The sequence below is a fragment of the Ammodytes marinus genome, assembly GCF_949987685.1.
Source record: "Ammodytes marinus genome assembly, chromosome: 13".
Classification (NCBI taxonomy): Eukaryota; Metazoa; Chordata; class Actinopteri; order Uranoscopiformes; family Ammodytidae; genus Ammodytes; species Ammodytes marinus.
In genome coordinates, this window is record NC_137217.1 from 26824209 (window position 1) to 26837967 (window position 13759).

General features: G+C 39.1%; 1 protein-coding gene across 1 annotated transcript; it reads right to left on the reverse strand.

Moving 5' to 3' along the window:
• Positions 1-548: 548 nt before the first annotated feature.
• On the reverse strand, positions 549-11084 carry LOC307259181 (ubiquitin-conjugating enzyme E2 E1). Its single transcript, XM_080038932.1, has 6 exons — positions 10958-11084; positions 9612-9797; positions 8923-8973; positions 4435-4567; positions 1843-1990; positions 549-681 (listed from the first exon to the last, which is right to left on the reverse strand). The coding sequence occupies exons 2-6, from the start codon at positions 9764-9766 to the stop codon at positions 584-586; spliced, it is 585 nt and encodes a 194-aa protein (XP_079895058.1). The 5' UTR covers positions 9767-9797; positions 10958-11084; the 3' UTR covers positions 549-583.
• Positions 11085-13759: the final 2675 nt, after the last annotated feature.

The window sequence follows — 13759 nt, forward strand, 5'->3', positions numbered from 1 at the left end:
TTTATGTGGCAACACAAAAAGACGAAAAATATCCGCCAAAAGATTCTACCATCCTTTAATGGACCTATTTCTGCCATGTAATACATATCTACAAGAGCCTCCACTAAGGGGTGCTCGCCAGAACTAAATAATTGTTTAATATTAATTAGGAAACATCTGCTCACAAAAACATTATAGTGTGTTATAAGCCATTTATTAAATGTTTATATTTTGTGGGGTACAGCGCTATCACATATTCAAATAAGACCTCAAATGTACTCTTGTTACCCTGATCATAATCAACATAGGTAGTTCCCGGTAGTATTACTGTAAGTGATGAACTAATAACTTGTGTATCAGGTTTGCATGTAGAATCCACCCTTCGATTCCCAACGTGAAAACAAAATGAAACAGACAAGACTTCCTTTCCATTGTGTTCCTTTATTACCATATTTGCGGAGATAACTTAATCAGGAAGCAAAAAATATACCAGACAATAAAGTACTAAAAATCTGAGATACAAATAACCCCCCATCACAGACTACCCAGAGCCCCCCCCCCCCCACCCCTCCTCTTCTTCCCACCACTGTCGTCCTCTGTGGGTTTATGTGGCGTATCGCTTCGTCCACTGTTTGGCTGTTCGGTCATGTTCCGCTCTGTTAGTCGTGTACTGGGTCGCGATGCTTCCCACCAGGGGATCGGCTGAATGGAAAAAACAAGTTTCAGGTCAAGTTAGTCTGGCCGTAGAAGTGATAAATGCAGACAAAGAGAGAAAGAAAATGAAAGGGCTTATAACGTTTCCTTCATCAGACATCACTTTTTTTTGTTGAATGAATATTTGGAATTTTTATTTAATTATAGCATTGCGAAATGAGATTCAGTTTTGGTTCTGCTGCGCTGGAAAATTGCACCGTGGGTCAGAGTCGATAAACGTATTTTCGAGTCCTCTGTAAATGTACTGGAACATTTAGCAGAAGTTTATATTTTTTAAATGTAAGTAATGATATTACTTCCTCAACTTACCTGTTTCAAATCAGTCTTTCAAAAATACATTATTTTGTAGTGGAAAGTTGCCTTTTCTTTATCATGTTAAAGTAAAAAAGACTGTCGACTACTTTTCAAACGTCAGAAGCAATGGAGTGTGTCGTCGGTTGCCCACACAGGGAACTAAATTGCAAAAACTCCCCGTCTGCTTTCACTCTTGCCAGCAGAATACATTTGTAAAATGAACAGGACGTCCAGATGATGATGTGTTTCCTGTCAAGGTGGCTGCACTGCACAAATGTAAAGCATTTACACAACATGAGTTTCAGATTTCTGTCGTTTGTGAAACCGTGGCCGTTATGCGTTGCATTCAATGAGCATGAAAAGTGAATCAAATCACATTTCTGAAAATGCAACTCAGCCAGTATGAATAGTATGAGTTTCCCTCCACCTGTCTCTCCTTATGGACATTTCCACTTGATATAACGCCTTGAAACGTGGAGTGAAAATTGGCGGAATTTTAAGAAGATTTAAAGCTTCCATTTACAACATGGAAGACACTCCTGCTGCAAACAGGAAGTGTTTTTAACAAACTATTCTCTGCTATGCAGTTTGCCACAAATAGCCTATTCAACACACACCACTGCACCCTTTATTCACTTGTCAACTGGCTCTCCCTTCACACTTGCTGTAAGATTCACTGGTATGCTTTCATATTGACGTTGTGTTAACGTCTTAGGTATATTATCTCTTAGTCCAGCTCCCCAGCCCCTAAGTGGATTTTGTCGCTTGTTAGGCTGCCATTGTAAATAAGAACTTGTTCATAATGATTACCTGTAAAAAACAAAGGTAATAATGGAGTAAGAATGTCAGTGTTACCTGGGTTACAGTCTGTGAGCAGGGAGCAGATGGACAGCAGCACCTTGGAGATGGTGAGGGCGGGGCTCCAGTTGTCCTTCAGGATGTCCAGACAGATCACCCCCTGACTGTTGATGTTGCAGTGATAGATCCTCGTACGAAACGTTACCTGAACACACACACACAAGCAGTTCAGTTCACTGTTGGGGGTTCCAAAACTTTTCCTATTGTTTAGCCACAGATTAAACCAGGATAAATACATGTGTAATGGAATACATTGTTACAGTATTGAAAACGTACGTATTAAGGATAATATGTTTATTTAATTTAAATACTAATTCTCTAAAACAAAAATTTGAACTAAAAAAGGTTTAGTACATATTACTGAAGCAGTCGTGAGCAAAAAAAAAAAAAATGATTATATTATAAGCATGGACTGTATTTCAGTCACACAGAAACCCTGTGAAAACGTGCCACTGCATTACAGTGCTGATCTGCGGGACTTGATCGCCCTCCGGTGGTTGAAAAGAGGAACTTCTAAATGTAAGGAAACACTTCGAAAAAGGAATGGGGAATGTCATTGTGCTGTGACTCGTGACAAAATATTACAAAGGACTAGCAACTTGTCATAAGGTATAGATACACCAGACAGAAGTGAACTGAAGGGATTTCTGTAGCAAATATAATGTGAAATGTTTATGTTTTCACATGCCTAATTAAGTCTGCAGTAAGACAACACTTCAAACGAAGCTTTGGTTCTCAGATAAAAGTGTCTTTGATGATGGGTCATCTAGGTTCCCCCTTTGCCTTTCTGACGTTACAAGGCTACATCCTGCTAATGTTTACAGAATATACAAGAGTTTGTTTTAACTCAAAACAAACAGCAGAAACAAATATCCAAATACATAAATATTTGGGTTTATTCTTCACTTTTTAGTGTTATTCACAGTTGGGATCCCACTCAAGACTGACAATCTGTGTATGAACTTCAAAGGCTGTTTTTTCCTGTGTGCTATAAAGCTCCATTGTTTTACAAACAAATATTAAATATACATCATTGAGTCACACTATTAAACAGAATGACGTGTTAGTTTTTTTTTTTTTACCATGAACACAAGCGCGGTAGTTTATTTTGAGTCTCTCCTACACCAACCTGCTGCTGGAATTACTCACTGGATTTTAAGCCAAATCTGTGGCTCAAAATAGTCCCCAACAAATGCTCAAACACACTACACCCAACTCCTTTCAGAGTAGCATTTACTTAAACTACTAAAGTTTCCTGCTGTTCTCGAATAAAATAAATACTTGAACAGTACTTGAAGGAGATTGAATGACTTATGTTGGAACTAATTGGCTTGAGGCTGGGTGCCAAAAACAGGGTTAAGAGGTCAGAAAGTCCTTAAGCTATTGAGACAAGCCAATACATTGTTGGTGTTGGTCTGTTCATTTGATAGGTTTGTTGACAATGACAAAAATATAGAATAAAACACAAGTCTTTTCCGTTAAAGCGGCTACGAGTAACATTTAAATATCTTTTAAACAGCCTCATGTTTCCTCTGATAATCATAAATTACCTTCAACAGCAAACGAGACCATCAGTGCAAAGAAAGACATTTTTATATAGTTTTTATAACTGATTTTGGTCTGGTCGCACACCCAGTCCGATTTTCGGTTCGCTCGTGCAGGCTCTATGGTCACTATCCATATTGGTCGCAAATTTCAGTGTGGCGCAGCAACGCGATTTGAGAAGCCTATCCCCCCAGGTGAGGGAAGGGGAGCGGGAGCCTTGTTTGAGACAGTTATTTGTCGTCATAATGACTGATAACGGGGCTGAACCATCAAAGAAAAAAAAAGAGAATGCAATGAAAAAAAGCTAAAAGGGAGAGTGATTTAGGCTATGGGCGGGACGAGGGCGTTGCCAAGTACAATTTCACGAGAGCGAAACTAGACTGCAGTGTTTACTCCTAAATGAATGAGCGGTTGGTACTAACACAAAGTTTGCTTTGCTTCACCATCATCAGATAACCATTATCTGAAATAGTCATTATTTACATCAACACAAACACATTACCTCATCGTGATCCATACTAACTGCCGTCTCTCGTTAATTCGCTTTATGTGAGGAGTCGGACACGTAATCTTTCAGCTCCGTGAGAGAGAGTAGTTAGGTGACGCTGCTGCATCAACTCATTGCAATCAGGTGTGTGTAGCACTGACTGGCATTAGTTGATGCAGTGTCAAAACCACTCTCACGGAGCCGAAAAGAGTCCTCACACTTTCAAAACACGGACATGCACTATATTGCGCCCTTCTCAGTTCACACTCGCACGCCTGGCACGAGCTAGAAAACAGCTTTGCTAAAATACTACTGCTTTTGTCCAAAGGGGACGCCAACGTGCCATGTTACTCGTGGTGGCTTTAAGTAACATTTTAAAAACCAATATAGCAAAATAGAAAAAGAAACAAAGTATGTGTGACAGCAGAGCACAAACTCCCCCATGACATTCATATACATATTAATGACTCAGATAATCCATCAGATGATTTTCACTGTTTGTACAGTACTTTCACTGTGTGTATGAGCTAACAGACATGCAGTGTTAACCTCAGTACCTTGGGGGGTTTGAATGGGTAGTCGGGTGTGAAGGCGATGTCCAGGAAGAAGACGCCCCCCTCGTACACGGAGCCCGGGGGTCCCAGGATGGTCGACCTCCACTCATAGATGTTGTCTCCTTTGGGGCCAGCACTTAAGGCAAAAAAAATAAAAATGTCCCTTAAGTCTGTACAATCATTTGGAAAACATAGAAACGATGTATCACAAAGGAATGCAACTTCCTTAAAATAGTAATGTTTCCCGGTGCTGAATCAGTGAACTTCATATCATCTTAGATGTCAATAAAAATAAAATGCATTTCCAGTTTTTTTGGTTTTTCAAACACAATGGAATAATATTTTTTAAATAATCTCCGTTTGTTCTTGTCTTTGTTGTTTAACAGCATTTACCATTCTATATCAAACTTTCTCGCCAGTAATTCTGAAGAAAACAAAACACTCGACCAAGTTAATCTCATCCACAAACGAAAAAATAAATAAAAAAAATCACACAGTAAATACAGCATGATAAATAAACAATGACAGATAGAAAAAAATACATCCAACCACTGAAGAACAGCTTCTATATATCAATGAAGATTTCTGTTGCCTTCAAACAATGCAACTTGATGTGAGTAATAAATGCAGTGTGTGTTTGTGTACTACAGTACGAAAGTCACAGTCATAACTAAAACCTAACATGCACTTGAGGTGAGCGGTATTTTCTCTTTCAGAAAAGACTTGAACTAATACGATCTCTACACTACACATGCCCTCCTTCCATTCAAGATCAACGTGTGTCATTTCAGGGAAATTCCACCAAAACTTAACACTCATTCTGCAGGAGCAAAAGCTGTAAGAAACCTTTCCATTAACGCTGAACCTCAAAAGGATCAAGGGGAAAAGCATCATGGGAAATCTTCTTTTATCTTTGATGTGTGAAAGCAAATGTAATGCTTCAAATGTCTTGTGTGCTTAATTAATCATTACAATTTGGATATAAAAATGCTGTGACAATACATTGTGCCAAGTGACTTTTACAGATTAAGGGACATTAAAAATTCAGTAGGTTTTGCCTTTAAATGTGGAGTGATGAAAGGGCCTTTCCCTCGTGTATCATTCTGAAGACGCCTCAGTTCAAAGCCAATCCCCAGTGATGTGTCTATGCATCATGATGTGTAATCTGTATTGATTTTTCCTCAAAGCCTTGTCCCCTCTTACATGCAGGACATGTGGTCTTGAACCCCTCAGGGCCGTGAGTATGGGACATTATAGTATTGATCCAAAATGATATGGGGGGAGGGGCAGATGTTGAGTTCTGCTTTGCCTTTATGTTCAATGTTAACACAGACGTTTGGCAGAGTTTCAGCACTAGTCACAACATAGAAACATCGACCAAGAAAGCGTATTTTGGGCTCATCAGCTGGGTATTAATAAGATATGACAGAATTAAGTTCCACCACATTTAAAGGCTTTGACTTCCAAGTGGTGGATTTGAATGATATGAGCACATTTATTTAAAACAAACGCGCTTATTGTTAGTAGAAACATTCAGACCTCCTATAGACCAAATAAATAATCCAAAACCATAAAGATGTAAAATCTCAGTACCGTACTTTCCGTACTATATGCCGCACTGGACAATAAGCCGCAGGTGTTATAATGTTTAATTACCATATGTAAGAGTTCGTGCACGGAGGGGATTGTCGGGAAAGAGATGGCTGCTTGAGGAAGCTCCCACATTTCAACAAACAAGTTGCATATTTGCATAACGTACGTAAGTGTTACCATTTTGTGCAATAGTAGCTATTAGGGATGGGCACGAGTGTTTTCGCTACTCGTGTGATCGCTTGCATTCCTCGAGGATCAATCATTCCTCGTTAAACTTTTTTCTATTTTTAGGACGCAACGCATCTGTCTACAGAACAACGGTTGACCGCAATAAAGCGCTCAATGCTTATGTCAAACAGTCACAGTTGCCATATGATATTAAGGATTTATTTTCCACAAGTTTAAAACACATTTTCCTAACTGAAAGTAATTAAATAAGCGGGCCACAATTTAAACCGATCGAGTAGGTCTGCGGTGGAGAGAGAAAAAAGAGAGAGAAAAAAAGCATGGGCTGCAGTTGGCTAACATTCAAAATAGACATTTTAAATAAGAAGGGCAGCAAATACAATACAATTATCGTCCTACAATTTAAACACATAGATAGGCTAAATAACTCACCAAAGCAGTAGAAGTAGTAGGCTAGTATATCCAACCGCGTATGCTCACTCCTGTCCGTGACTAATTACCGCGACTAATTCCTCGTTAACGGAACGTTACACCGTCGGCTTTTGAATCTCAATCCTATATTCCATAATAAAGGCTTCTTATCGTTTGCTCGAATGTGCCCGAAGTCAGCCTGGCTTCTTTACGTGCCTTTCCAAGTTTTCCAGCACCGCATTCAGCTCCGCGGTGCTGTGGAGGCCACACACTGGCTGCGCTGCACGGAGGTGGCAGTTATTTGCGGTTTCTGTTTGACACAACGCTTAGTTTATTTAACTTGGATCAAAATATTTAATTTTGTTAAACTTTACATCCGTTTTGTGCCGTTTTGTACACGCATATAACATTTTAAAATAGGGGCGGCCCGCCGGCTGGCCTAAAGGCTACAAACACTAAAAAAAACAAAAAACGATTTTCCTCATCCACCAATCGAGATCATTTGAAACGAGGAGTACTCGAGTACTCGATTACTAACGCCCATCCCCAGTAGCTACAGAATATATACTGTGCTGTGTAATAACAGGGTCGAAAAACGGGGAAAAAGTCGCGGCTTGTAGGCCGAAAAGTACGGTACTTCAGTTTCATTATCACAAAATGAAGACCTGTTAAATTTCCATAACATTGGATAACAAGTTTAGTCGAAGTGTATTTTCAACATTTAAGTCATTACAAATACATCATCACATAATACCAGGTGCTCAATTAAACATGGCTTTTAATCCATTGTGTGCTGGGGCAGTGTGTATTATAAGATGTCAAACTTCATTGTTGTAATTAAGTAGTACATTATGAATTGAATGAGGCCCGTTGCTGAAACCTGTGCTTTTGACTTTCATTGTCAGACCTTTCAAAAGCATTCATCCACTCTTAATCCACTGTTAATCCACATTCTTAATCCACTGTTTTTTGAAGACTACATGGAAAATGTCAAGATTTGAGAGGAAGTTCATTCATCATTTACTAGGCTTTGACTTCCAAGTGGTGGATTTGAATGATATGAGCAATTTACTAGCATTGTGTTTCATTGACCTTGTTGAGTGGAAATAAGTTTTTTTTAGTTCCTCTTTCGCAAAAACAGGAAACAAGTTTGTGTGTGCAGTTCTAGTTATCAATGATTGTATCTTTTGTGAATCAGAAGCTATCTCAGAGTAATGAGAAAAAATTATTATACATGGTGCATACAAATGCTGTCCAATAGGTAAAAATAAAAGAAAAAAAAATCTCATCTCAGATAGCTCTCTTGATCAAAATTGTACGAATGTTTTTGCTATGTGGTTAAGTACAACATCTGTACATGCTATGTGTCTCCCTGCTGCAAACTAACAGCTTGAATGTTTTAAAGTTGTACAGTGGCAGGTAGAGACAAAAGAAAGGCTAGTTCTACCACCCAGAATCAGCACGAGAATCTGTTGTTAATACACGAGAACAGGTCTGGGAAGCAGTCTGGAAAGAAAGCGACAGCAGTAACAATAAAGACACATTTCATGACTGTGAATAAATACCAAAAAAAGGTGCTCTTCTAGTTAGCTGCTAATACACAGACGGTGTTTATTTTATTTGGGGATGGTCTGTGTCCTGAGGTAGCTTGTTTGATCTACCGAGCCCTGATAAGAGATTCCTCTGTGTATTCACAGGGAGGTCGGAGGTCAAGCCCGGCAGCCGCCAGGAGCACGGACGACTTCAGTGATTTACCTCGGGAGAGACACTGCAGGAGGGAGGACGCCTGCTGCGCCCAGAGCATAAACCCACATCATCCAGTTTTAAGGATAGAATTTCCAATCATAACACTACAGTAAGCCAGGCTGCAGAAGTGCCAGTCATGCTAAATACCATATCAAATTAAGGCTGCAACCGAGGAGAATTTTCATTATCAATTAACGAATAGTGTCTATAAATGTCAGGAAATAAGTGAAAAAATATTGCTCAGGATTTCCCAGAACCAAAAAATCTGGTCTAATCTAAATGACCAAACACCAAAAATATTCAGGTAGTTATCAGATGAATATACCTTGTCAAAGATGCCTGTATCAGAGCATATGATGCAGATAATTTACACGAAATTGCCACAGACATATTCTAGATAATTTGGGAAAATTCTTGCCAATACACAGCACATGCATGAAAACACATCATTAAGTCATTTGCATGTCTTAAAACGAGAGGAATCTTTGATAATGTATGTTAGTGTATTCATTAAAGACAACACCAACATCAGACATAGCAAACAATGAAACCGACCTGCAGTTTGGCGGAGGGTCCAGAGTAATATCAGCCAGCTCTTTCTGAATCCTGTACACACACAAACAAATTAAATCAATGACATATTGTATAGAGAGGTCATACAATCTTCTTCATGTATACTAAAAACAAAACAATGTGAAATTGCAAAAGACACATAATTAATTAGTCTATGACTTCAAGTGCATTACTATGACATTTCTCCATTACCTAACGGCATCTATTATAAAGACAAGGATAACTATTGTTGTTGTTTTTTCAGGTGAGAAAATGTATTATGCTGCTCGCTCACACAAGTAAAGTAGCTTCCTAATAAAATTAAAATTAGCATGTGTTCTGTTGTGGATTTCTTCCATAAAACTGCTGAACTGAAATTCAAGGTGGAAGTACTGGAGAAAAACTGTTCATTGTAAATCTGCCGTTGATGCTTCTGGAAGTCAATGTGGTGTCACATTTGCCTAATTTTGTCAATGTATTCATGTATGCATATATTAAAGTAATCAGATCAAAGCAACCACAGTCTTTTGTTGTGTGCTTTTCTTCCCATGCAAAGTCAAAAATCCCAAATTGCTACTAGAAAGAAATCAGATTTAAGCAGAATATAAGGAGAAAAAAGCTGACTGATTGTATGATATGTCCAGAGCTAACTTAGAATATTATAACTGGTGGTGCATGATTTTGTTTTTCACCTTTTGGCGCTGGTAGAAAGCAGCTTGGAGGTCTTGCTCATGCTGGCTTTGCTCTCCCGTTTCTTCTTGCAAAGCGTGTCCCTCTGTCTGGTTTGGCTGGAGGAAGGTGGCGATGATGAAGAGCTGGTGCTGGCACGTGAATCCTCATCCGACATTCCGCTTTGGATTGTGGAGAAGAGCCGGAACCTGGGGCAGAGAGTTTAGAACACAGCAAAAACGTAAAATGAATAACAATAATGTTATGTTACAATGAGGTGGAGCCGTTTCAGAATGATTTCGAGACCATTTTTGGCCACAATAGCCTATGGGTTTCATAGTTCACAAGCCACTTTCACTATTTATAAACAAACAGTGGTTTGCATGTTTTCATAGGCAACTGCTGGCTACTTGCCAGAGAAGGTGGAAGCCTACTGTCAAACTTCTTTTTACTTGGGTAGGCCTATTTAAATGCCCTTGTTCTTGTATTATGAGCCTCAGAAACCCGTTTGTTGGACTTTAATGTTTTGTGTATCATTACATGGGTATTTTAACTCGCCATGTGCACATCACTTGTGAAATTATACTCATAATCATCCGTTCAACTGGTCGATCCAACAGTGTGTGTTGTGGGCGGGCGGGGTGGTGAGAATTAGGGGAGGGGGTGAAAACAATGGTGTTAGCTCGTGCGCTGTATTTTCCATATATTTATTTAACGTTCGCGAACGATTCCGTGACGGTAAACGAACTGCCGTTAGCCGAGCACGCAGTGTCAGTTAACCATTTCACATCCGCAAACTCAAGCTAACACTGCTATTTAAAGATTAAAAGTCTAATAAATGTAGATATTTAGCTAGTTTATCTATGTGGTGAGTTGACGACCCCCTCCTCGCCATAAATTCAAGGCTCGTGCTACCTGCAAACGGCTGCCCCCCCTCCCAACTCCAACTGGCAACCAACACTCGGGCCCAACGACTTCTTTACAATTGAACCAACAACCGGGTAAACCTTATACAAAATGTAGTCATCGTGTGTATTGGTTACAACACATAACCTTGTGGTCATGTCTTAAAAAAACGAGCGTTCACGGATGTATTTCAAGGCTATGAATGTATGTGACAACGTTAAAGAGCGTCAGACAGCAGCCCAGGAACAACTCGATTCCAGCACATAGACGGAGCCCCTTTTCCGTGCGACCAACTAACCGCGACCGTCTTGTTTGTTTGCTCGTCTTTTCAGCGTGTGTAGAGACACAACTCACCTTCGATTTCACATGAAAATACACACAGGCGTGAGACCGACTCGCACACTTAACCACACGTTGAAATGTCGGCGTTAAATCATGTATTTCGCCTGCTAATAAAACTTACCCAGTCTATTGTGTCTGGACCTCCGCCACAGTCTTGGCTGGCTGCTGCCTGTCGCCCTCTGCGGAACGGAAGTAGCCTACCGCGGCTGCAATCTGCTGTACGGCTCCGTTCTGCTTTTGGAAACAAGACAGCCTACATCTGTTTAATTTGTTTACACATTTACTCACCTTTTTGTATCTGACTCAACGTAATATTTGGGATTTAACATGTTCCTCTTATGAGCATTTGACGGCACGCGTGGTTTCTACAGGAGGTCTAACTTGTGAACTTTGAGTGATGGTCTACATCAATCTTTCCCTCTGAGGATTAACCTAATAAATTGCAGTCTAATTAACAGATAAACAAAAGAACATGTGTAGATTTCATCTAAATGAAAATAAATCCAATTCGTTAGGTGCTGATTAAAATATAGACAAAATATAGCCTAGACACAAATTCAATGTTTTTTTTCATAATTTAAGAGTTGTCGACTTTATTCAAAGGGTTTTTGTAGGCTAATGGAACTTCAGCAATGACTAAACTGCAGCTACATCGGCCACAGAAACTGAAAAAAAAAACTTAACCAAGTTTTTGAGTGCTTCCATGACTCACATGGTGTTATTGTGGGGTCAGTGAGTCAGTCAGAAATATTCGTATTAAGCACACACATGTTCGCAGTTTCTAAAGGACAACAACATGGATAGTTTGTAAAGGGCATCAATTGGGCTATCTACCCTTTCTTTATCCATTAGTACTATGTGCAAACAACATTCCAAATCCTGTTTATTTGGACTGCATCTGGTGCAATTACTAACAAACATAAGACACAGATTTGTATGGTGGAAAATGCTCCTTGCAACAGTTAAATGAGCTGTGAAGTAGGTTACACCGACCTGCTGGTGGATGCCTGAGTTTAAAAGGTTAATAGGGTAGCCTATAATCTTGTCAGGTCTTGAGAACTGTGGTGTCAATATTTGGACAGTAGCATGCGCTGATCTTTAACCCCTTTTAAGTCTTGTTTTACACATTTTCCCATTCCGTTTATTTTAAGAAACCTTTTCACAGCACACCTGCCTGCTTTGCCACTGCATTGGAGCTGAATAATGCATTGGCCTATACCTACACATAATGTAATTGATATAAGATCTAGCAAATCATTTACAACACATTAACCTAATCCTTTCCTCTTATCTCTGGCATATACAGTATATCTACATCTGGTGTTGTTATTTCAGCACCCATTAATGCAGACGTGGAGGCTTAAGTTCAGACAGTTTGGCAAGAAGCCTGCTGGCCACTGTTTTGCAGGCTTTAATAGCCATCCTTTATTCATAGCCTACACCACTGGCCACCACATCTTTCATTTAAATTTGAAGTAGGTTTTTTGTAAAGCTATTTTAGTATATGATCCTAATAGAGATACCAATCCTGTAGAAAAGCATTTGTTGTATGATTATTTAATAATGCCAAAATGGCATGCTGTCAGTGCACTGATTTAAGTATGAACGAGTCAAACATAAAACCTGGTTGCCAACATCTTTTTCAAAAGCAGATTTTTCATAGCTCTTCACTTTTTCCCTCGTGAAATACTGAATATCCTCGGTTCTCTCGCCAGGCAGAGTGAGAACTTCTTAAGAGAAATAACACAATTTTCCACAGCACTGAATTCTTTAAAACAAAAATCTACCATAAAGGATCATACTCCCCTGAGTGACTGGGACATATTATTATCACATGGTTTGAGTTGGCCGAGAAGTCTCCGTGGGTGGGAAGTGGTGGCGAGCATGGGTAAGAATATCCCTTGTTTCCCAACTGTCCTGCTGATTCAGATCCTTTGTTCAATTTATAGTGGTTATATAGAAGTACTGTTGAGTGCGCATGTGGCACGCACACTGCCTATATGTATTGAAGTGTGTGTTTGTGTGTGTGTGTGTGTGTGTGTTACAAAGACCTCATATGGAACAGAATCACTCGCTTTATTGTTAAGACAGAGATCTACAGTGGTGGAGGAAGTATTCAAATATTAGTCAAAGTACTAAGGACTGTCTGCAACCAATGAGTATTGTCATTATGGATTAATTTGATGATTATTTTCTGCATGAATCAATTGATTATTTGGATTATACAAATTCAGCCTTACTTATATAAACTGTAATTGAACACTTTGTATTTTGTTTAATGCATATTTTGTAGTTTTTTTGTAGTTAAGTAACTTGTGAAAATATGTGTAAAAAAAAGGATGTTACCCTCTCAAATGTAGTGGAATAAAGTATAAGTTGGCATGTAAAGAAAAATACTCAATTAAAGTAATTAAAGTGTCTCAAACAAAAGTACATCACTTGAGTAATGTGTGTAGTTCATTTCCAACACTGGTAAATCCGTTTAAAATAATACAACTCCCGATGGACCTATAGGTTATTTAAACTAATCTGTAAAGAGTTAAATATACAGGCTGCAAGTATACATGTCGTTACTGTCCGACATGAAGAGTTGCACTTTGTAGCTATGGAAAATTCTGTGAAAAATGTAGTTGGCTAAACCTCAGAGGCAGATTGATAAAGAGATTATTTCAAAGAGACCTGTTTATCTGTTTGAAAGAAGGAAGTGTCATCAGCACTGTGGAGAAGAGTCCTGCTTATAGTGACCCTGAACATAAATGCTACACATGTTCAAGGAAGAACCAGACACAAATATAGATTTTATGAAGATTTTAAAAACTCAATAAAAAGGTAGACATGAACCCAAACCTCTTCTGTATGATGATCACACAATCAGAGGTGATAGGTGCATGCAGGGTGCTGCACCTTATCTAACCTGTTAATT

Coding starts and splice junctions, on each gene's coding strand:
- LOC307259181 (XM_080038932.1), bottom strand. CDS start 9,766: ATGTCGGATGAGGATTCACGTGCCAGCACCAGCTCTTCATCATCGCCA. Junction 4,568..8,922: donor GACCCTCCGCCAAACTGCAG/GTCGGTTTCATT, acceptor TTTTGCCTTAAG/TGCTGGCCCCAAAGGAGACA. Junction 1,991..4,434: donor ACCCATTCAAACCCCCCAAG/GTACTGAGGTTA, acceptor GTGTGTGTTCAG/GTAACGTTTCGTACGAGGAT.